The sequence below is a fragment of the Perognathus longimembris genome, chromosome 21 (genome assembly GCF_023159225.1).
Source record: "Perognathus longimembris pacificus isolate PPM17 chromosome 21, ASM2315922v1, whole genome shotgun sequence".
NCBI classification, from domain to species: domain Eukaryota; kingdom Metazoa; phylum Chordata; class Mammalia; order Rodentia; family Heteromyidae; genus Perognathus; species Perognathus longimembris.
The window spans coordinates 28,995,907-29,018,613 of record NC_063181.1 but is presented as its reverse complement, the minus strand read 5'-3'; the positions used below and the strand labels follow the sequence as shown (position 1 = coordinate 29,018,613).

Sequence of the window (22,707 nt, the reverse complement as noted above, 5' to 3'; positions counted from 1 at the left end):
CTTATATACTCCAAGTAGTTTTGGACTTCCCCCAAATCAAGAACTAATTTATTCTTAAAATAAAGACATAACTACTTGACTTTAGTCCAGGCTCATTAGAATCTCATTTCCTTTATTTGAAACTAGCTAAAACTGTATGTGTCAACACTGAGTACGCTGAAGTCATGACACCAGGCTATCTATCACCAGCGTAGCTTCATATTTAGCTACAGTACGTGACAATTTTTCCCCTGTCCAGGGAAAACTATAGTCATATACCAGATGGACCTGACAAATAATCTGCCTATTTTAAGAGGTTTTTTAAAAAAGGCCCTGAAGATGATGTCACAGAGACAATGGAAGGGGTGACATTCATCAAGATGTATTATACTCATAATCTATCTTCTGGAATTGTAACCTCTTTGTACAACTAATTAATATTTTTTTAAAAAAGAGGTACAAATGGCCCGAAAACAAAAACTAACAGAAAAGTACACATGGTTGGCAGCTAAAAGAAAGCTCAGGAGGCCTTTGTTGTGATTCGCCTGTCTGCTGAGCAACACATTTGAGATTACTTTGTAAACTCACAAGGTCTTCAGGTGTGTTAGAAGTAGATTAACAAATAGAAGATGGGATTTCACTGCTCAATAAATAATAATGAATAAAGACTGCTTTCTGTTTTCTTTTAGTATAAAATCCAAAATTTTTCTAAGACAAAAAATAAAAAAGGCAAGTCTTGGGTTTTTCTGTTTGTTTTTGTGCCAGTACTGAGGCTTGAGCTCAGAGCCAGGGAGCTCTCCTTTAGTTATTCTCCTCAAGACTGGTTGGTGCTCTATCACCTGAGGCACAGCTACACTTCTGGCTTCTAGAGGTAAGAGTTTCACGGACTTTCCTGCCTGGGCTGGCTTTGACCTACAATCTTCAAATCTCAGACTCCTGAAAAGCTAGGAATCCAGAGGCAAGCCATCAGAGCTTGGTTTCTTGATTTGTTTTTGAATTAGCAGCTGCTCAGTTATGGACAGGATTGTCTAAACTATGCTCAGGCAGAGGTAAGGTGAACACTATCCTGCTTTTCCAAGGGCCCTTAAAACAGTGGTTAAAAAAAAATTAGTCTTTGGCCAACTGTGCATTAGCAATAAGCACAATCAAAGAAAGAGACTTCCTACAAACCAAAAGCTAAAGCTTTGTCAAATGGAATAAATGAAACCTTTGCCTTTGCAGTTAATCCTTCTCCAACCTTGACCATGAAAGCATCCCACAAAAGGCTGAGTGAAAGATTAAAGTTCAACCAGCCAGCTCAGAGCTGGAAGAAGGACTTGTACTGTCACTGCTAGCACGGGACCTAACAAAGAACTATCTGAGGTGATAACAATGTGCACACATCTCACTTACCAGCATCATTTGCTCAAACATGTGAGCCAGTGGCAAAAACGAAATGTGTGTGTCACTGGCATTCACGAGAATTGCTTTCTGTAAAAAACAACAACTTAGCAGAATAAAAATAAGCAAGCAATTAGGGAAAACATGACCAATGCCTACCTCTACAACTGCCTCAAACATATGAGCGAGAGGCAAGAAAGATATCAAAACATCATCTGTAGAAGGGTTGAACACACCCTGAAAGCAAAGACACCAGTGAGGCAGAGAGCATCAGGACCTCCAAAACTCCCAGTTCCTTCCACCTTCTGAGCACAAGTCCCTCAACATTCATCTTCAGATTTTGAAATTTTGTTTTTCAGTTCAAGAAATGAAGTGAAAAGCAGCACTTTTTTTTTTTTAAGGTACAGGGAATTGAGCCTAGAGCCTTGCACATGCTAGGCATGCATTCTGCTATTGAGCTACAGTTTCAGTCCTAAAAGCAGTATTTTATCTAAATTGAGTAGAACTCATTCCCAATGACATAGTACATCCACTTCAGAACTTTTTTCTTCCTAAAAGGAAACATTTTCCCTAGTTAGAATGTTAAGGGATCATGTGCTCTTTTTAGTATTTCAGAGTTGCAATACCTTGTTAGTGGCAAGTTCAGTGGCACCTTAAGAAATGGAAGATCGACCCCCAGTATTATTGCAGTATTATTATTATTATTATACCCCCAGTTATATTGCAAAGGGAAGGGGGAAAAGATAAAATAACCAAGATTATTTATTTCAGTTTGATCAACTTTTTTTTTTTTTTAACCATAAGGCCCTACTTTATCCCCAGGAAAATACCCCAATTTATTTAGGGCAACCTCAGATCAAATGTGAACTGCATCCTATGAAGAAATCAGACTTAGTAATATCCATGCTTTTTGTTTGTTTTTGGTATTGCTGGGGATTGAACCCAGGGCAGCCAGCTATATTCAAAGCATACTCTGTCACTGAGCTATACTCCCCAGCATCCATACTTCGTAAATTTCTGATTTAATACAAAAAGTCATTCCCACTTTCATATCCCCCTTGATAATATATAACTGACTTGTTTTTTGTTTTTGTTTATTTTTGTCAGTCAAGGGGCTTGAACTCAGGGTCTGGGTGTCCCAGATCTTTTTTGCTCTATCCAAGTGGTAAGCTAGCACTCTACCACTTTGAGCCACAGTCAACTTCTGGTTTTCTGGTGGTTAATTGGAGATAAGAGTCTCGTGGACTTTCCTGCATGGGTTGGCTTTGAAACACAATCCTCAGATCTCAGCTTCCTGAGTAGCTAGAACCACAGAGTTGAACCACCTGTGCCAGGGTGACTGATTTTTAAATCAAATTCTGTCATTATTTTCCTCAACAAGACACCAATGTATTTTAAATTGCCTTTGAAGGCCTGTTATAGTAAATTGAAATATTGCTTCAATTAGGTATTAAATGGTGAACTCTATTTATACAGTATATACCAAAAGAGATATATGGGACTGAGAAAGTGAGTGTCAAGATTCCTCAAAAGCAGCTACCACAGATGCCCATCTCCAAACCATTAAGCACAGGCTCTTCCCAAAGAGATTAGGGCTACAGAATAGCTCAAGAGACTGACAGAGCAAATTGTGTTAAATATGAAAAGAATATAAAGGAAAGGCATTATATTATTCAGTAAGCACTTTATAAAAACAGAGTTGAAATATATATAGCCTTGGTGTTAGGGACTGAGTTGTGTCCTGCTCCCAAATTTGTAAGTTGTAGTACTAACCCCCACAAATTAGGAGGTAGGGCTTTGAGAGTATTTGGGAGTGGGCCCTGATTCCAATACAGTTGCTATCTCATAAGAAGAGGAAAGAGACACCATAGCACTCTCTCTGAGCATGCGCAGAGGAGAGACCACGTGAATACCCAGCAAGAAGATGGCCTTCTGCAAGCCAGGAAGAGAGCCCTCACCAGGAACCAACTTTGCTGGTGGCTGATACTGGACTTCCAGCCTCCTGAACTGGGAGGAAATCAATAACTGTTGTTTAAGAAACCCAGGCTGTGATACTTGCTTATGGGAAGTCAGGTAGATTAAGACCTGTGGATAGCAAGCTTGAAAATTATAGGAAATAAGTGAGAGTCTAATATGCTAATCTTTCTCATACAATGGGAGTTAACCAAATATAATAATAATAATAATAATAATAATAATAATACAAAAACTATCAACGGTGTAACATGTCATGGCTAACTAAAAGAAATTCAATTCCCAAACACTGAAATAGTAAAGGCACAGAAAAGCATCTTTCCGGTGTCCTTTCCTAAAAGTATTTATAGGACAGCATCTAAATAATTTTACTACATAAGACATGCTATAAATTCCATCACAAATAAGAACTGGAGAGGCAGCCCATAACAAAAACTAGGTGAGAGGTGACCTTTGGCTGTATTAAAAAATTCTGACCTAACTCAGATACTACTTACATTCTTGAGGCCTAATGCCTATCAATGAATGTGAGGTAAGATGACAATATCCCCAAAAGTTACCTCTGTTGCTTTCACAAAAGCTGAGCAATCGCTCACTAGATTTCCATGAGTGATCAATGCTCCTTTGGGGTTGCCTGCAGAGCACATAGGAAACAGAACACAGTTAAAGACAAAGAATACAGAAACGCTGTATACTTAGGGACACATATATTTCTACTGTTGGATACTCAGGGCATCAAATATTAAGGAACATTAAATTCCTGAGCAACTTGGAGTCCTTTCAAGAAAATGTATCCTGAACTATAGTCACTGACACAGGCAAATTTTAGAGATGTGTGCACCCAGAGGAGAAAAACCAGGAGTTCTCACGTCATCTGCCCTAGAAAGATGGGTGAATCTAATAAATGAATAAATATGTGGCACTTATTGGATTTTAAGAATATCTTCTAGTGCAACAGTGGCACTTGAACCATTCTGCCTCTCCCGCTTTCTTTCAGTCCATTGAGAGCTAGGATGTCATCCAAGAAGGGGGCAGAGAATATAGCTTCCAGATACCATTTACAAGCAGTTCCATATCAATATTTAGAGACTGGGAATATGGCCTAGTGGCAAAGCACTCGCCTTGTATACATGAAGCCCTGGGTTCGATTCCTCAGCACCATATATATAGAAAAAGCCAGAAGTGCCACCATGGCTCACGTGGTAGAGTGCTAGCCTTGAGCAAAAAGAAGCCAGGGACAGTGCTCAGGCCCTGAGTTCAAGCTCAAGGCCTGGCAAAACACACACACACACACACAAAAAAAAAATTTACCTGTAGTTCCACTTGTGAAACAAATTATTGCAAGATCTTCAGGAGTCGGAGGCTAAAGAAGAATAAAACAAGCAAAACTAGTACCAAAAGAGAAAATTACAAGTCATAAAGCATCAACCCCTCCCCAACTTCAAATCCTCTCCAATAGGATAAATAATGAAAACAGAAGGCTGTGGCAGTTATACATGCTTACCTTGGGCTTCCTTTGGTTGGTTCTTCCAAGGTCCTTAATTAGGAGAGAGAAACAAAAACTTAAGTGAAAATATTTTCTTAGTAATGTCACATCCAATCACTTCAAGCTGGCTTTACTACGAGAAAGCTGGCTTAAAGACAGCATGATGTTTAAATTAAATGAACAATGGTACTTTTAACTTACCAGAGGCAAAAATATTTATCTACTGTCATAAGAAGCCATTTTTCCAATTATCCTCTTTCTACAGAAAAGGAATTTGGAATGGTTTCTGAAAAAAGGATTTATTCAAAAGAGGGCAGTCGATGTCTTTTACTGTGTATTTTCACTTCTACTCTCATTTCCTATTTTGGCCTTTACAGAAGTGTTGTTCTTACCCTTAGATCTTCTTCAGCTTCCCAGAGCCAGAGTGCAGCTCTGTGTGACATCTTCCCTGGGAGAAAACCCAACCTCTGCTACACATAACAGTGAGACATTTGAGAGAGGCACCACTATCTGCTCTCTGCACACAGCCAGGAGAGGGGCTTTGAAGTCCTGTTATTGGGTGTCAAACAGTAACAGAAGACCTAACAGCACTTCTTGAGCATGCTCAGGTTCAGAATGATAGATTCTTTTCTATCATTTCTATGTTCCCAACAAAGCTTGAATGACTACCATTGATGTGGTTCCATGTATTGCATTAAATTCCTTTAGTAGCCATTAATTAAAAAATATAAGTATCTTCTTTTTCCTGTTAAAATCAAACAGCTTGATAGGCATATGGAGTAGGCATACCTCCCATAGGATGGAAAGTAGACAGGCCTGCTCAAGGCTCGCTGAGCCGTATCTAATACAAAGCTTTTAATCTTTTTTTCTTTTTTTGTGGTCAGTTGTGAGACTTTAACTCTGGGCCCAGGCACTATCCCTGAATGTTTTTCAGCTCAAGGCTAGCTCACTACCATTTGAGCCACAGCGCCATTTCCAGTTTTCTGGTAGTTAGAGATAAGAGTCACACGGACTTTCCTGCCTGGACTGGCTTTGAACATCGATTCAGATCATCTCAGCCTCCAGACTACCTAAGATTACAGGTGTGAGTCACCAGTGCTCAACCTCTGTCTTGTTATTTTAAAAAGGGAAACTATAAAAAAAAGTAAGTTGCTAACTTTAGGGGATGGTGAGCTTGAGATAAATGGAAGAAGAACAACAGAAAGGGTGACAATGATCAAGACGCATTTCACTCATTACCTGACATGTTGAATTGAAATCCTTTTGTATAACTACTGAAAGACAATTGTATTTTTAAATCCCTTGGATAAATTTGAGTTCTAGTTAATGATAAGCATATAAAGTACTAAGGGATAACAAAGTCTGTTACATATTGAAAATGCATCAAAAAGGAATATAGATTGATGAATGAGTACAGGGATTGAGTGATAGATAAATATATAATAACTCAAATATAAGAAAATTTTAATTGTAGATTCTTGGTAGTGGGAATATTCCTAACTGTATAATTCTTTGAAACAGCTGACTAAATAAATGGAAACATCCATATACCCATGTTTCTGTTTTCCATCTGTCGAAACAGATGTTAATACAAATTTGATCACACAAATCAATGCCAATTTTAAATTTCATTCTTTATGTCTTGCTTACAAAATTCAAAAAAGTATGAATTCCTATTAAATAGATAAGCATAAAATAATCTTTTCTTGAAAATAAGTTTGTCACTTATCTAAGTAATGTTTTGATTTTCAAATTATCATTCAGCAGTCAAAAACATATTCCTGTGTATGTCTGGGGGAGGGGCAGAAGTGTAAGAGGACAGAAAAGATATTGCCTTTATAAAAGGGAATTAATTATGGAGGAAAATACCAAAGTAGAGACATGCTAGATAATGGCAAAATCCCAGCTTAACAAAGATGCACAGCATCATATTCCAGCCACCCACATGCATGTAAGTGCCCACAGACATGGCAGAAGCTAATTAGAACCATGTGTTTCTCTATCACCATGAGTTGCTTCAGAAAAGGGCCTATAGATCCTTACTTGTAGCCTCACATTCTTTTCAGAAGGATGAAAACTATAAATAAAACTTTAAGACCCTATTTATAACAGTTTTATAAAACCATTTATAATCTCTTCAGAAACAGCATGACTTAGCTACTTGGCTCACTAGTTTCCATGATGTGGTTATAAAAAGATTCTCCTCCTCCTCCTGCTGCTGCTAGCTTCCTTGAATTTAAGTCAGTTCATAGGGACTTCACTTAGTCTCCTCAAACAGTTACCTTTAAACTTGGGCTTACTGTGAATCTTACATCAAAAATGAGAATAAACCAAAGCAAGTATCTACGTTGGGAATTCAACAAAAGAAAAGAATGAAGCCAATCTATGCATGTTGCTGTGTTCCAGACAAGTCAGTATGTAAAAAGGCACCGCATCCTAAAAAGGATGTTCACATGTAAAACTACCCCCGAGGGAAGCTGACATCCATAGTTTCAGCACCGATTGGTATCACTCATCAGGCTCTGGACTAAACACAAGCATTGAAACCCACTTTATGAGCAAAGACTTCTGCAAGTATTAACACTGACCAGTCCAGAGAAATCTTTCCAATAAGAAAATAGGATCCCTGCTCAATTTTGAACGGTTGCTGGGAGAACATGCAGCACTGTTGGGTTACAAGTGGCACTGGGTATGTGAGATGGGTATGTGAGATGGGGCAGGGACCATGACTCACCTCCATTGCCTTCATACTGATGATTTCCACACCACATTTCTTGCCTCGCTCAACCAGGTCACTGCCATACGAATCCATGACAACTATGACTTTAAGGCCTGATGTTAACTTGTTTTCTACACTGTCTAGTAAGAGTCTGGCCTTATCTGGTTTGTCAGCAAAAATCACAGAAAGTTCAGCTGTAAATGAAGAGAGAGGATAAAGAATGAGCTCTTAAAGCTTGACTCTAATATTTGACCCAAGAATAGCATAAGTGCTACATTTTTCCTGTTCTTCCTCTTCCTCCTCCTCCTCTCCCTTTCCCTCCCCTCCTCCTCCTCATCTTCTTCTTTTCTTTCTCCTTGTCCTGGGGCTTGAACTCAGGAAGGCCTGGGTGCTGTTCCTGAGCTCTTATTTGCTCAAGGCTAGCACTCTACCACATGAACCACAGGTCTACTTTCAACTTTTTTTGGTAGCTAATTCGAGATAAGAGTTTCACAGATTTTCCAGCCTCAGCTGGCTTGGAACTGTGATCCTCAGTTCTCAGCCACCTGAGTAGCCAGGTTTACAATTGTGAGCCACTGATGTGAGGTGCAGGGGTGGGGGAAAGGGACGTTACATTTTTTATTAGAAAGGTAGGTGTACAATGAAACGTATACTCTCTATCCAATCAGGCATACAAAGGTAAAGCCACTGCATCTAACCAACAACTAGGTTGACACATAGATCCCAAACCTACCTTTGTTGACTATGTATGTGATGGCTTCAGTTCCAAGGGTATCATAGAGGGGAACCACCACCATGGAATACGTGAAGCAGGCCAGCTCAGTGATCACCCACTAAATGGTAAAGATCAGGGAGAAAAGAGGAAGATGTCCTATCAGAAGCACTCCAACACTCCTCTGAGATTCAGTGGAATAAAAGAAACATTCGTGTATCTACACTCAGGGCCATATAAAGGAGAGATTTACAAAACAAAATCCTTCCTCCATCTTCAAAAGAAAGTGTAATCTGACTGAAGAAAGGTGGCAAACCCATGAAAAGTCATTAATAATACAAGCTAGTGAGCATGGGTAGGAGCAGCCAGCCTAGAAGGACAGGTAGGCTAGAGCAAGGTGACGACAGAGTAAGTGGTTTTCCTCTCCGGCTGGGCTCAAGACAAAACAGGGGCTGCCCACAGCAGTGTACAGAGCAGCATGGGGGTAGGGGAAGGAGGCCATGTATTTCTATATTAGGAAAATATTTTTTTAAAAAACAAACTTCCCTTTGAAAAGCATCATAGGAAAGACATGACAGAACGATTACTCATCTTGCCACTGAAATGACAACAGCTGACTTACCTAGCCAATCAACATGTCTTGTGACCCTATAGGGCACTGAACATATTTCTCAGGATTCTGACTCCTGTGCGGAAAAAGGCTCAGCACCATTGGAAGAGAATATAAGCACCCCACTACTTGGCCTGGAACTGGGATGTTGTGGGGTGGTTTTTTGTTTTTCCCTGGAACAGACTTTAAGTTACCAGCATGGAGTCAGGGCTGAGCCTCTCAGCAGGGGACATGTGCCTTGCATGGTCCTCTCTTTCTTGCCTCTTATTGTCACTCCACTGTTGTAAAATGCCTCTTTCCTTGATTTGGATACAATGTGATCTGAATGTGCACAGATCCTGGCATCCCTTGACCTTCCCGCCCTACTGTTTATAGCGACTCTATCTGGGTATCACTTCCAGGAAGCCTTCCTTGGCTGACCTCCCATAATCCTTCTGTCCTGTGTCCACACCACATTAGAGGAAGCATCACCTCTGGGGTCTGTCTTCCCTTTCATGATACCTCAGGGATAGCACCCAAGTCATTATGTGCAGAGGGGCCCTACGGAGTGCCTGGCATGCAATAGGTATTGAACTAACTCATAAATGTAGGAACCAGTCTAGTTCTTGTAATGAGGACTATGCTGTGGGTGTATATATTCATGGTAAAATTCCAATGGATATGTTTGTCTGGAATAAAAGAAACCAATTTCTATAAGCATAGTCATAGGCCAGCTGTGGGGAATACTATTTCTCCTTTTATGGAACATGAAACTCTTAAGAAGCTATTCTGATATGTAAAACAGGAAGTAGCCCAGGGACTGTAGCAGGGATTGTGTCATTCTGGACTTAAGTATATAAAACAATAAAGTTGATTCCTTTACATTGGATGCTTAACTTTTCCCAAAGCAGTTCTGCTACTAACCTGCTGACTGACCATTTAAGCAATACCCCCAAGATGGACTCTTATTTAAATTGACTTTCATACTGTGGCTTCCCAAAGCTCCAAGCATGGGCCTAGACTGCCAAGTAATACACTGTGTGTACATGAAGCCAGCTTATAGGGGTGCTGCCCCAGGGCTTTCTCTGTCTTTGTCTCTGTCTCTCTCTCCACTTCTCTCCCTCTCCCTCCATTCCTTTCTCTCTCCACTTCTCTCTCTCTCTTCAGTTCTTTCCTTTTCTCTCTCTCAAGGTTACCCAAGGTTAGCCTTTGACTGTTCCTTCTACCTATTTCTTCTGAAGAGTTGGGATTACAGAGACATGAACCACCTCTCCTGCTTGTCTGTTGAGATGAAGGTCTTCCTAACTTTTTGCCAGGGCTGATCTCAAACCATAATCCTCCCATCTCTGCCTCCCACTAACTGGGATCATAGGTTTATGCCATCATGCTGAGCTTGATTTTCAGATAGAGTCTTGCTAACTTTTTTTGTGATAGGATCCTGCTAACTTTTTTTTTAAATTGTTATTATAAAGGTGATATACAGAGGGGATACAGTTACACAAGTCAGGTAATGACCTGACTTTTTCTTTTTCTTTTTCTTCTTGGACAATGTCACCTCTTCCCTTGCTCTCTCCCATCTCCAACCACAAGATGTATAGTTCATTTTCAACATAATGTTTAGTAAGTATAACTGCTGCATTTGTTCACCCTTTGTCCCTTCACTTTTTTAACCCAGGTTGGCCTAGAACCACAATCTTTCTCCATCACTGTCTCCTGTAGAGCAAGATTTGTCCCTTGCTTGACTTAAGGTAATGTCTTGTTTCCTCCCCTTTCCCCTTCCCATGTTGCACTGGAACTATGATCCTCCTTCCCTGTTTCACAAGTAGCTGGTATTAGTAGGCATGAGGCATCATGCCCAATCCCTCATATGTATATCTTTCTAAGGCATAATACAATGCCTTTCTCAGTGAAACTCAGACAATAAAATCTAGTCTCAAGCATATGTCTGCATGAACCTCCATGATTATCTACCTCCACGATTCAGAAGTCAAGTGTAAGCACCTAGTGGTTAATACCTCAGGTCTGTTTTGAGAGAAGATGCCGATGAACTGATCTGAGGAGGCCTTGAAACCCTTCTGGATCAGTGCTGAGCCTATGTACTCTGCCAATTCTGCAACCTGAAAGAAGGGGGGAAGACATCAGAAAATAGCATTGGGCCCCATGTCAGGGAACAAAGTTTACCAGAGAACACATATACACCAGCCAGCAAGCAGCAAGGCACAGAGAAGAGCTATTCATTTACTGAAATTATTATAAAGCCATGGTTTTATTTGCTACACCTCAGAATTATTGGAACTGATCACAGGCTTCCTTCTGAAAAGCAAAAGAATTTCAACAACTGTAGATGGCAAATGATGATGACATAGCTTTATGCTTCCTTTTCTGTTTTAGTTTTACATTATAAAAGCAATAAAGGGACATGGGTTATTCCTTCCCTCCCTCCCCCGCTCCCTCCTTCTCTCAGTGTGATCAACTGAATCCAGGGTCTTCCTTGCTTATACTAAGGCAAATGCTCAATCACTAAACTACATCCCCAGCTCTTGTTATTTGATATAGAGTCTCACTAGCTTGCAGAGTGCTAGGTTACATGGCACCACCACACCCAGCTACAGGTTTTGTCTTTTTTCCTTTTCATTTAAAGAGAGCAACAGCAAAGTAACAAAACTTTACCAGTGGTAACAGAAACCGCCTTTTATTAACCTTAAAAAAATTAAGAGTAGGGCTGGGGATATGGCCTAGTGGCAAGAGTGCCTGCCTCGGATACACGAGGCCCTAGGTTCGATTCCCCAGCACCACATATACAGAAAACGGCCAGAAGCGGTGCTGTGGCTCAAGCGGCAGAGTGCTAGCCTTGAGCGAGAAGAAGCCAGGGACAGTGCTCAGGCCCTGAGTCCAAGGCCCAGGACTGGCAAAAAAAATTAAGAGTAAGCTATTCTCATTGTACTCGTTCAAGCTTATAAAGGGGTTTTAAAAAGGTCTATGTACTTATTCAAAATGATCTAAAGTAATAAGACAACAAAAACCTGGGTAAAAAGACAAGTGGCTGGATGGTTGAGGTAGTGCATGAGAAAAATGCTAACTAGGTAAATACTATAATTATGAAAAACAGAGCAAACTTGGAGTAATAGTATTAGCAATTATTGTGAGCAATTTTTAAAAATTGATACTATTAAAACAACTATGTAAAAGAGGTACATTGCAAAAATTAGACAGGGCTAAATACTGCCTGTTCTTACTCCACTCCAATCTCAAATTAACAAAAACACTTAAAAAAATCTTTATTTACATTTGAATGTTCAAGTGTACTTTTAAAGCGGACACACACACACATACACACATATACATACACACACACACACACACACACACACACACACACACACACGTCTGTAGGAAATGCAGCCCCACCCATCCCCACCAGGAATCTGGTTGGTTCTGGGATGTGGAGCCATCCAGCCTGCCTGTGGGAATCACACTGACATTGGCAGGCTGCCAGTGAAGCAATTTAGTAGGCAGGGTACCTTCTATTCCACAGAGCAGCTCACAACTACAGGTGGCACTTGAGGGACTGATTCTGAGGAATGCCTGTAATTGTCTGCAGAGCACATGGGGACAATATATAAACATTTGTATTTCTAGAAAGGTGGTCCATATCCCATCATTCTTTAAAAAAAAAAAATCTCATGGGAATTGCTAGCCTCCAGAAGGTCAGATTAATTGGGCACATAAAAGCTGGGCACTGGAGGCTCACACCTGTAATCCTAGGTTCTCAGGGGGCTGAGTGCTGGGGATTATGGTTCCAAGACAGACTAGGCAAGAAAGTCCCTATGATTCTTTTAAACCACCAATTAACCACCAAAAAGCCAGAAATGGAGCTGTGACTCAGGTGGTAGAGTGCTAGGCTTGAGCAGAAAAGCTCAGGAACAGCACCTAGGCCCTGAGTTCAAGCCCCAGGACCAGCACAAAAATAACTAACTACATTAATTAGATATAAATAAAATGTAAGTCTGCAAATCAAGGTTGACTTCATATCTTCCCAGACTTCAACTAAAATGTGCAAAACATAAATTAACAACTTTGGAAACTTTAGTTTTTCAGTCTGCCTTAAAAAATTCAATCTGCAACCTTGGTCTTACCCATCCAGACAATAGTTAGATTAACATTAATCTTTAAAGCACTGGAGAATTCTTTGAGGCCTTAATGTCATAATACATTGTTGTCTCCAATGAACACTAACTTTTCTCAGGATTTGTTCAAGAGAGGCAGGGACCAAGGCACAACAGAGGTGAGGAAATCTCCCTGGTTACCTGAACTACACAGCACTGTTCCTTCTTGGGCTAGGTAAGGCATGATCATTCACACTTTTTCTCTTGAGATTCCCATCACCCATCCTCTGAGAAATGGGAAGAAAGTATGTACTCAGTTCAAGAAGTCCCTGTCAGTACTAACCCTCAGATGTGCTTTGTGGCAAAAATGACAACTCCCTTCAGACAGACAGACAGACACAGACACAGACACAGACACAGACACACACACACACACACACACACACACACACACACACACACACACACACACCTTCAAATAGAGAAGCAACTTTCACCCAAAACACAGAGGCAGGAAGTCAATTTGTAGTCATGAATGCCACAAGATTACCGGGCCTTGGAGCCAGGGACAGAGAGCCATTTCCTGGACAGCTGTGCTGTGTGGGAAACAAGGCGGGGAAGTGGCTTCCAGCTGTGCCTGCCTGTCCTGGGTTGCACTGGGGAAAAGGCAGTGACATCTAGGTTCGGTATAATTATAATAACATAAAAATAAAAAGCAATGCTTTCCTGCTCTGCAACCTGACACTTACAAACTGTATGTAAATAATTAGAGCCACCAATCAGTGGGGAGAGAGTGAAAATACTTAAGACCCGGTTTCCTTTGTGTTCAACAGCAACCCAGATGGGCTACTTCTTGGAGTAGCTCTAGGCTGCCCTAGAGCTCAATGTCACACCCATTGAGTGTGGACCTAGGACAGCTTTGAGGACCCATGCTGAACCATATTGAAGCAGAAGAAGCCATCAGATAAAGGCTGATTGCTGTAGACCTTACTCCCTGTCTTGCTGCCATTGTGCAGCTGTGATTTGGGGCAAGTTATACTTCTTCCTTGGGCTTCTGAGTTCCTAGTACCCCTTCCTCAGAGAAGAGCAAATTCAGGTCTGAGGAGGAGTCATTTGCTTCAAGTGTTTTGGCCCCAATTACCATTCATTCTGCAGTGTGGTGAGCAGTCACAGAGCCAGGAAACTCACCTGCTTGTAGGAGAGCCATTCATAGGGTTGGTCTGGTTTCCTAGAGCCTAAACAAGGGCCATTGTCTAAGAAAAAAAACAACAGAAAAGAATAATCACAAAATAAAGGATGGTTCTAACATGCATAGACATGCCTGTATCTTAATTCTATCCTACCTTTTCTACAAGATACTAATATTATTCTACTTTAGTTCTCTAATTAGAAAGGAGTTCAGGTTAGAAATGTTTACTCCCTGGGTTTTGGTCTGAATCTTTTGGGTTGTTTTATTTTATTTTGTTGCTGAAAAAGAGCAGGAGAGGCTGGGCACCTGTAATCATAGCTACTGAGGAGGCTGAGTAGCCAGCCCCTACAGGAAAGTCCATGAGACTCTTATTTCCAATTAGCCACCAGGAAACAGAAAGTGGCAAGGTGGCAGTATGGCTCAAGTGGTAGAGTGCTAGCTAGCCTTGAGCTGAAGAGCTCAGGGACAGCACCCAGGCTCAGAGTTCAGGCCCCACAACCGACAAAAAAAAAAAAAAAAAATGACCAGGAAAGGTGGCATAAACAGAGGAAAAAAATGGGAAATTATAATTTTTCTGGACGCTCAAGTTTTGAATTCAATTTAATATCCTATTGGTTTAGGACAGGAGCCAGTAGTAAGAGATAGAGTGCCTGTTACTACAGGTTTTCAGAAGAAGAGATGCTCAAAACTGCAAGAGAAGTTTAAAGCATTCTCACTCAGAATATGGAAAGAGAAATGAAGTTATTTATATGATCAAATTCTGATTACCCCAAGGACCAGCTGGAATCACATGATTCCTAATTACATGGGTGCAATCCTAATGGCCCAGAAACAAACTGAAGAAAAGATGAAAAAGGAGGGACAATAGGGATTATCTGTGAAAGCAATAGTTGAGAAACACCAGGGTGCATTCCAATTCCAATTTAGCAAAGAAGCAGAAAGAGATCCCTCCACACCTGGTACCACCCACTGCAGGTTTGAATTCAGAAAGGCACTCAAGGCATTTGACTTTTTTTTTTTTCCAGTGGTGGGGAAAGAACCAGAACCCATGGCCTTACACGTTAGGTGAATGCTCTCCCTTTGAGTGAGATCTCCAGCCCTTGTACAGGTGTTCAGATTGGGCTTGGATATGAGATGTCTGGGAGAGAATGGAGGGGCCTTGACAAACATGGCCCTGTTATCCAGAGTTTATGCCCTAGAGAAGTGTGATGTACATGCCGATTTGATTCAAGCATTGGTCATGAAGATGGGAACACATAGTCTGACACACTGACTTATTCAACAGAGAAAAAACAGGTTGGACTCTACAGTTCACACAAACTACTACAGTAGATAACTGCAGATGGAGGGGAAAAAAACCAATTAGCAATAGGAAACCATGTCATTTTATTCCTCAAGAACAGAGGCTAGAAAATTATAGCCAATGGCCCAGAGTCCCATTGCCTGTTTTTGTAAACAGTTATTGGAACCCAGATGAACTCATTTATTCGTGTATTGTTGAAGTTCTGCTACTGACCATATGGTTCAAGAAGGCTAAAGTATTTACTATCTGGACATCTGCAGGGTAAGCATGCCAACTCCAGCTTTAGTCTGTGGTGGTGAACCCCCAGGCTCACCTTATAACTTAAAACATGTACCATTCCCAGGCCCTGCTAGCAACATGGTTGATGTGACTAGTGCTGTTGTTTTTTCAAGACAATGATAAGATATGTCTAGGTGATGATGAGGAATCTGATTAACACAAAACTCAGGTGAAAATTTTAAATCTTAGGTTTCTAATCTCTAAACTGACTTCTTTATCCAGATGCTGGGCTTTGCTCTTCTGTATTTCAGTCCTATGGTGTCCTAAGAAATTAAGGCTTAGAATAAAAAGCATCTCTGATTAAAAGAAAATTAAAAAGGAAGAAAACAGAGACTTTCAAAGCAGCTCCTTTTTTTTTTTTTTTTTTTGGCCAGTCCTGGGCCTTGGACTCAGGGCCTGAGCACTGTCCCTGGCTTCTTCCCGCTCAAGGCTAGCACTCTGCCACTTGAGCCACAGCGCCGCTTCTGGCCGTTTTTTGTATATGTGGTGCTGGGGAATCGAACCTAGGGCCTCGTGTATCCGAGGCAGGCACTCTTGCCACTAGGCTATATCCCCAGCCCAAGGCAGCTCCTTTTAATCATGTAGGTAGGTGTCACATAAAGATGTCCCGACTATAAATGCACATTGCAGAAGTAGGCATATGATGCTGAAAGGGAAAAGGGGAAAAATGTGCCACTTGGAGGTAGGGGGTAAAAATAATAGACCAGGAAGATGTTCTAGAAAAGATAATATGAGAGATGAGTTTTATAAAATTAATAAAAATCCACCACGCTAGGGTGGAAAGAAAGGGTTGTATGATAAAGGTAAGGAATAAAAGAACTCAAAGAATAGGTGGGAGAGCAGAGGTGTGTGGCCTTGTTTGAGGACTGTATTCAAGGGGGGGTCTCGGAGGGAGCGATGCTAGAAAGGAGGAAGGTACCAGACTCCATAGGTTCCTTTGCCACAATTAGAAACTCAGAGTCGGTTTGTAAGCCAACATTTTCAAAGTGTCTCTGATGGAACACTGCTTCCTAGGGAGGTCAAATGATAGTATTGTGGTCCAGGAAACTTGAAAAACTCTGGACTGACTGGGCCCAGTTGTATGGTCTCTCGACTGTAGGAAACATTAGCACCCATCAGGAGCTACTTGTGGTTCTCCACACAATATGGGACATATTTGGTGAGGAAGCCCCCTGGGACACAAGAACTATCTAGAGGATTCAGTGAGGTCTGAGACTGGCTATGAACAAGTCACAAAAGGAGACAGAGGGCTTGAGTCATGCCAAAAAAGGCACATGATTCACCAAAATGCTCCTTTCTGAAAGGAAGGCTGATCTTGCTTTATGAGAAACAAGCAGTAAGCATTAGTCACAGAAACAGGCTTACTTGACACGTGCAGACCCCTCTGGAAACCTTCATATAGGGTTCTAACGTCGTCGTAGTAGTACACCAAGAGCTCATCGCTGTCGAGGAGTGCAGACCTGCGAGCACCATCACTGCCCTATTGAAAAGACCAAAAGGCAGAGCAGCATGTTAGAAAGGAGAAGCCTACGACATCATGTCTCAGGATGTAGACTTGTTATGGAGTGGCTAAGTCAAGTTAATTAGCATGCACATTCCCTTCTGGGCTTGTTTATTTGTGATGTGAATACTTAAAAGTTCATGCTCAGCAGTTTTCAAGTATAGAATACATTGTAATGAACTATACGTTATAGTCACTGTGCTGTAAAACAAAGCCCCTGGACCTACTTCAACATAAATACAATTTCTACTTGCTAATGAAACACAAAGTAAAAGCTGAAGGCACTCCACACTATCCTTTCCAGTATATGCTCAGTGAGTACTGCTTGAAGAACAATGTGCTGATGTCCTAACTAAAGGGAGTCACCCGTTTACCTGGGGGGAAGTTCAGGCTTTGGGGAAACAAGACTAAGACATGACTGTAAAGTCTCCTTTTCCTAAAGGAAATTGAAGAAAAGACAAAAGAGGCTCACAGACCTATCATCAGCTATCCTGCCAGGCAAAGCCAGAGAAAAGGAGGGATTGACAGGAAAATGCCACCACCATACACATTGACAATTCTCAAGCTCCTGCCATCAATAGCATAAAGCATACGCTGTTTAGCTCTGGTGGAAATGACACACCACTCCATTTTATTCCTATGACAGCATCTACATTCTCTAAAAGATTATTTCAACAGTTCTAGCTCCTTACCAACTGCCGTGAAATCCATGAGAAACTCCAGTTTCTTTTGTGGCATTTAATAGTAAAAACCAGCAGCTACGGATTATATTCAGGTTCAGAGCATACCTGATGTCACTGATACCTTCCTCTAAGCTGTCTCCACCTACCACAAACTGCCACAAACAACTCCTCACTGGGGATAAGATAACAGGTAGTTCTTATTCTTCTGAAGCTGCAGCTGAGGTAGGAGCTAAGCCCTCTGGGGCCAAGAAAATACTTCCAAGGGTCCAGATATCCATAGGCACTGCAGAAGCATTTATTTTAGACAGATAAATAAAAGCTTGACTACTACCTCACATTTGCAACAGTCAGGGGAAACCTCTTGGGCAAAGTAAACTGTGATAGGAGAAGTTCTGACTTCAAGAGTAAAGACTCCAAAAGTGGAAGAGATCGCTTCCAGCTTGAGGTTTGATGAAAAAAACAGGAGCAACCCCATGAAACAGAGCAAGGTGTCAAGGCAGAGGTAGTCTGGGCAGCCAGAGCTAATGGGCTCACAGTACATTCCAGAGAAGTGCTAACTTGGAGACCCTTTACAAGTACCAAGGCGCATATGTGTGTGTTACACACACACACACACACACACACACACACACACACACACACACACTGTACTGAGGAGGAACCAAGGACTCATGCATGTTAGACAAGCATTCTACCATAGAGCTACATTTCCAAGGTGGAAAAAAAAATTAATTAGGGTTATTCCCTTCTTCTTCCTCTCTCCTCCCTTTAAAGTAGTGATTTACACTTAAAATTGATTCAGCAATTAAGAACTATATTAAGGAATAAACTACCACTAGCAGCCTAGTAATTTCCTCTAAAGTTTTTCCTATGAGAATATCTTTATATAAATTCTTTCAATTTTTAATTTGGGGGGAGGGAGTAGGGTGGGTACAAGACCCAAACATGAGGCCCTTCTGCACTCCAGGCAAATGCTCTATCACTTAGTTATAATCCAGTCCTTCTGCTTAACTTGAAAATATTTTTTAATTACCTTTAAGTAGTTGTACAGGGAGGCTATTTAACAAAGCAGTTTATGAATACAATGCATTGTGATCAGTGTCTCCTTCAACATTCCCTCCCACCCCCCCTCCCCCGCCCCGCCCCGCGACTCCACCTTTCCCTTAATTTTCTTAATTTTGTGGCATGGACAATGAAATCTTGACTGCATTCTCTCCCCTGTCCCTTTGTTGTCTACTCTTATACCCTTGGCCCCCTTAAGGCATGTACTCCTTTCCAGGTGCTTATTTTGTTAGGCTTTGGCCTAGTCCTTCTAAAAAAAAAAAATTACACCGTTAGAGTTCTCCATAGTCTATTATATTTCAGTTAATTCATTTGTAACTACTTGCATAACAACCAATATGTTTACATTCTATCTACCACAAATGAGGGAAACCATGCAACCTCTGAGTCTGTCTTACTTCACTTAATATAATTTTTTTATTACTCTTTGTGTGTGTGGGGAGGGTGAGGGGGAGTCCTTGGGTTTGAACTTAGGGCCTGAGATCTGTCCTTGAGCTTACTTTTGCTTAAGGCGAGAGCTCTACCACTAGAGCCACAGCTCCACTTCTGGCTTTTTTTTTTTTTTTGCCAGTCCTGGGCCATGAACTCAGGGCCTGAGTACTGTCCCTGGCTTCTTTTTGCTCAAGGCTAGCACTCTGCCATTAGAGCCACAGCGCCACTTCTGGCTGTTTTCTATACATGTGGTGCTGAGAAATTGAACCCAGAGCTTCATGTATACAAGACGAGCACTTTACCACTAGGCCATATTCCCAACCCCCACTTCTGGCTTCTTGGTAGTTTATTAGAGCTAAAAATCTCATGAACTTCCCTGCTTGGCTTAGCTTCAAACCCAGATCCTCAGGTCTCAGCCTCCTGAGTAGCTAAGATTATAGGCATGAGCCACCAGTGCCCGGCTCCTTTTATTTAACTTTATTTTCTTTTTGGTCAGTCCTAGGGCTTGAATTCAGGACACTGTCCCTGAGCCTCTTTGTGCTCAAGGCTAGCACTCGACCACTTGATCCACAGTACCACCTCCAACTTTTTTCTGAGTATCTTACTGGAAATAAAGAGTCTCATGGATTTTCCTGCCTAAGCTGGCTTCAAACCACAATCCTAATAGCTTCCTGAGTAGCTAGGATTATAGGCATGAGCCACCAGTGCCTGGCTCTTTTGTTTAACTCCACCCACCCCCCCAGAGCTTGAACCACACAGTCATTGGCCTTTTAGACTCTGGATTCAACCTCTCAAAATGTGGCTTCTCTGTTTCTTCCCCATACAACAGTATCTCTTTTAAGTGGAACATTGCTTTCCACAACCTACAGAGGGATCAGAACTGAAAACAAGGCAGAGGGGAATCAGGTAGATAAAACACAAGCCTGAGATATCTTTTCAGAATAGACAAAGGACCATTGTCTGAGGGGGAAAATTATATACATAGAATTATTTCCATATATAATTTTATGATATGATTTTATAAGATACTGTATAATATAAAATAATTTATGTATAATATAAAATAATTTATGTATAATATAAAACTGTGTGTGTGTGTGTGTGTGTGTGTGTGTGTGTGTGTGTAAAACAGGCCTGGAGCCCAAGAAGCTTGGATTCATCCTAAAGGTCCACCTGGAACTTGTGAGAGAAGGGAATGATAAAGAATGAATCACAAACTGGGATGCGATCCTACAATCAGGCTGTCAATAAGCACGTCAGGAGATTTCTCTAGGCTATAGGTCCTAAGAGTAGAACTATTCCAGAGACATTAAGGTCTCAGCAGGGAACTGGTAAAGATGGGGGTTAATCTTCTAGGATCATAGATTACAAGAAATCTATAGGAAGAAATATACCAAGAGTGTAAGCAGGGAAAAAACCAAGCTGGAAAGAAAACTTCCTAAGAGCCTAGATGAGAGTGAAATACAGATATTGGGTCTAATTAGCACCATCTTGGCATCTTAGTAGATAATAGAGACATTCCAAAAACTCTTAAGAGTTGAAATACTATCCCCAAGTGATAAGTGTGCCTGAATTCCTAGAAGTAGAGGCGGGGACTTGCATAATATATTATTGGAATTGCCAGGTGTTTCTTGTTCCCACAAGGCCCCAAGCTCCTGCTCAAATGCTTCTTTGTGCTCAACCATTTCTTCTTCCCATAATGTCCTGGGTGTCTGTTCAGCCAATGAAAAGAGTCAGGGTATTGCATTCAAGAGCCATCAAGCAATCAGTTCAAAGCTCAGGAAGATATTGGAGGAGCCTTGTAATATAAAAACCACTCCTCAGGCTAGGAATATGATTTAGCAGTAGAGTGCTTGCCTTGCATGCATGAAGCCCTGGGTTTGATTCCTCAGTACCACATAAGCAGAAAAAGCTGGAGTGGCACTGTGGCTCAAGTGGTAGAGTACTAGCCTTGAGTGAAAAGAAGCCAGGGACAGTATTCAGGCCCCGAGTCCAAGCCCCAGGACTGGCAAAAACAAAACAACAACAACAAAAAACAAAATACTCCTCTTATTTGGACTCCTCTTCAAAAGAAGAGTTTCACCTACTTTTATCATTTAGCTGTACAAAGTGTTCTTGGATGAAAATTCCTTTCACTTTCAAATGAACTAACTTTGAAGGCTTTCCCTTTACTCTCAAATAAATTACTCTATTTACCTTAAACACTGTCTTAATTTTTAATTATTTTATGGGTAGAAAAAATAACCCTGCCCCTAGATTCAGTTCCACCCATCAAATAGTGTGGATTGAGATTGAGACCAAATATTAAGTTTAGCTTGGATTTGGAAACCACATACTTTCAAGAAAGGCTAAGATCTTGTTCAACTTCTCAATTCTTATGTCAAAAACCATTGTTCTAGAGGATCATTTAGTAAACCCTTTTATCTAACTGGTTCTTTAAGGAGATTTAAGTTTTTGGTGGTATAAAATCTTCAGTACTTTGAGAAACATGGAGATAAAAAAAATGCCAAATTGAAGTTAAAGTGGTTAATTACATCCTCAGTAAAGTCATCATCTTGATAACATAACCAGAGGACAAGATATTTATTATTATTTGAATTCGTAATTAAAATAATTAGCAAGAGCTTGGAAATGAAATAGCAAGCAAGTCATATGGCTAAAAGAGAATGCTAACCTAAAGGCACTGGTGAAACTGGGTGAGAAGTCACATTGTCACTAAATTGGAAGGCAGGTGCTTTATTGATGGAGGAGGGACATTAAACATTGAAATCAATCACTCTATAAAATGATCATGAGCTTACTCCCTTAACAAATCATCATTTAAATGTAATTTAAATGTTTTTCTTCTTGGATGAAAATACTAAGGTTAAAACACTGGGTATTCACAGCCTTAGTTACATCTACAAGCAAGAAGGATTGCACTCTGTGTTGAGAAGCTCAGGTATGACAGCTAGTGCCAAAAATGTCCCTATGTGTCACAAAACATAGATACTTCAGAAGCAGGGCCTTTTCACTACAGGGTTATCCAAGTCCATGAGGCTATTTCTAGGAACATCTGCTGAAATGGAAAATAGATATTTAAGTGTGGCATTCACATATACCTGGCTCATGGGTGAGGGGGCTGGGTTAGGCTATGAAACCAAACTTGTCAGTCATCAAGACTGTGAATCAGGAATAATAATTACTATTTTTATGTCTTTTAAAATGTAATTACAGAGATTTCCAGTTCAAAAAAAAAAGTTGATGAACCCAACACACTAATGATGAATGGAGTAGTCATTAGTCTATTCTCCAACAAGTATATATATTAAGG

The 22,707-nt window shown here is 40.8% G+C and overlaps 1 protein-coding gene across 2 annotated transcripts in view; it reads right to left on the bottom strand.

Moving 5' to 3' along the window:
• The window catches only part of Acsl1 (acyl-CoA synthetase long chain family member 1), a 63,845-nt gene that overhangs the window by 11,480 nt on the left and 29,658 nt on the right, over nt 1–22,707 (bottom strand). Inside the window, exons 3-11 of one of the 2 annotated variants that reach the window (XM_048330873.1) lie at nt 17,082–17,196; nt 14,134–14,198; nt 10,855–10,956; nt 8,272–8,371; nt 7,554–7,732; nt 4,838–4,870; nt 4,645–4,696; nt 3,894–3,967; nt 1,519–1,596 (exon numbers count right to left, since the gene is read on the bottom strand). In XM_048330873.1, coding sequence (XP_048186830.1) covers nt 1,519–1,596; nt 3,894–3,967; nt 4,645–4,696; nt 4,838–4,870; nt 7,554–7,732; nt 8,272–8,371; nt 10,855–10,956; nt 14,134–14,198; nt 17,082–17,196 — 798 coding nt within the window. Of the gene's footprint in view, nt 1–1,371; nt 1,450–1,518; nt 1,597–3,893; nt 3,968–4,644; nt 4,697–4,837; nt 4,871–7,553; nt 7,733–8,271; nt 8,372–10,854; nt 10,957–14,133; nt 14,199–17,081; nt 17,197–22,707 lie in introns of both variants that reach the window. The other variant, XM_048330874.1, reaches the window with a different exon arrangement.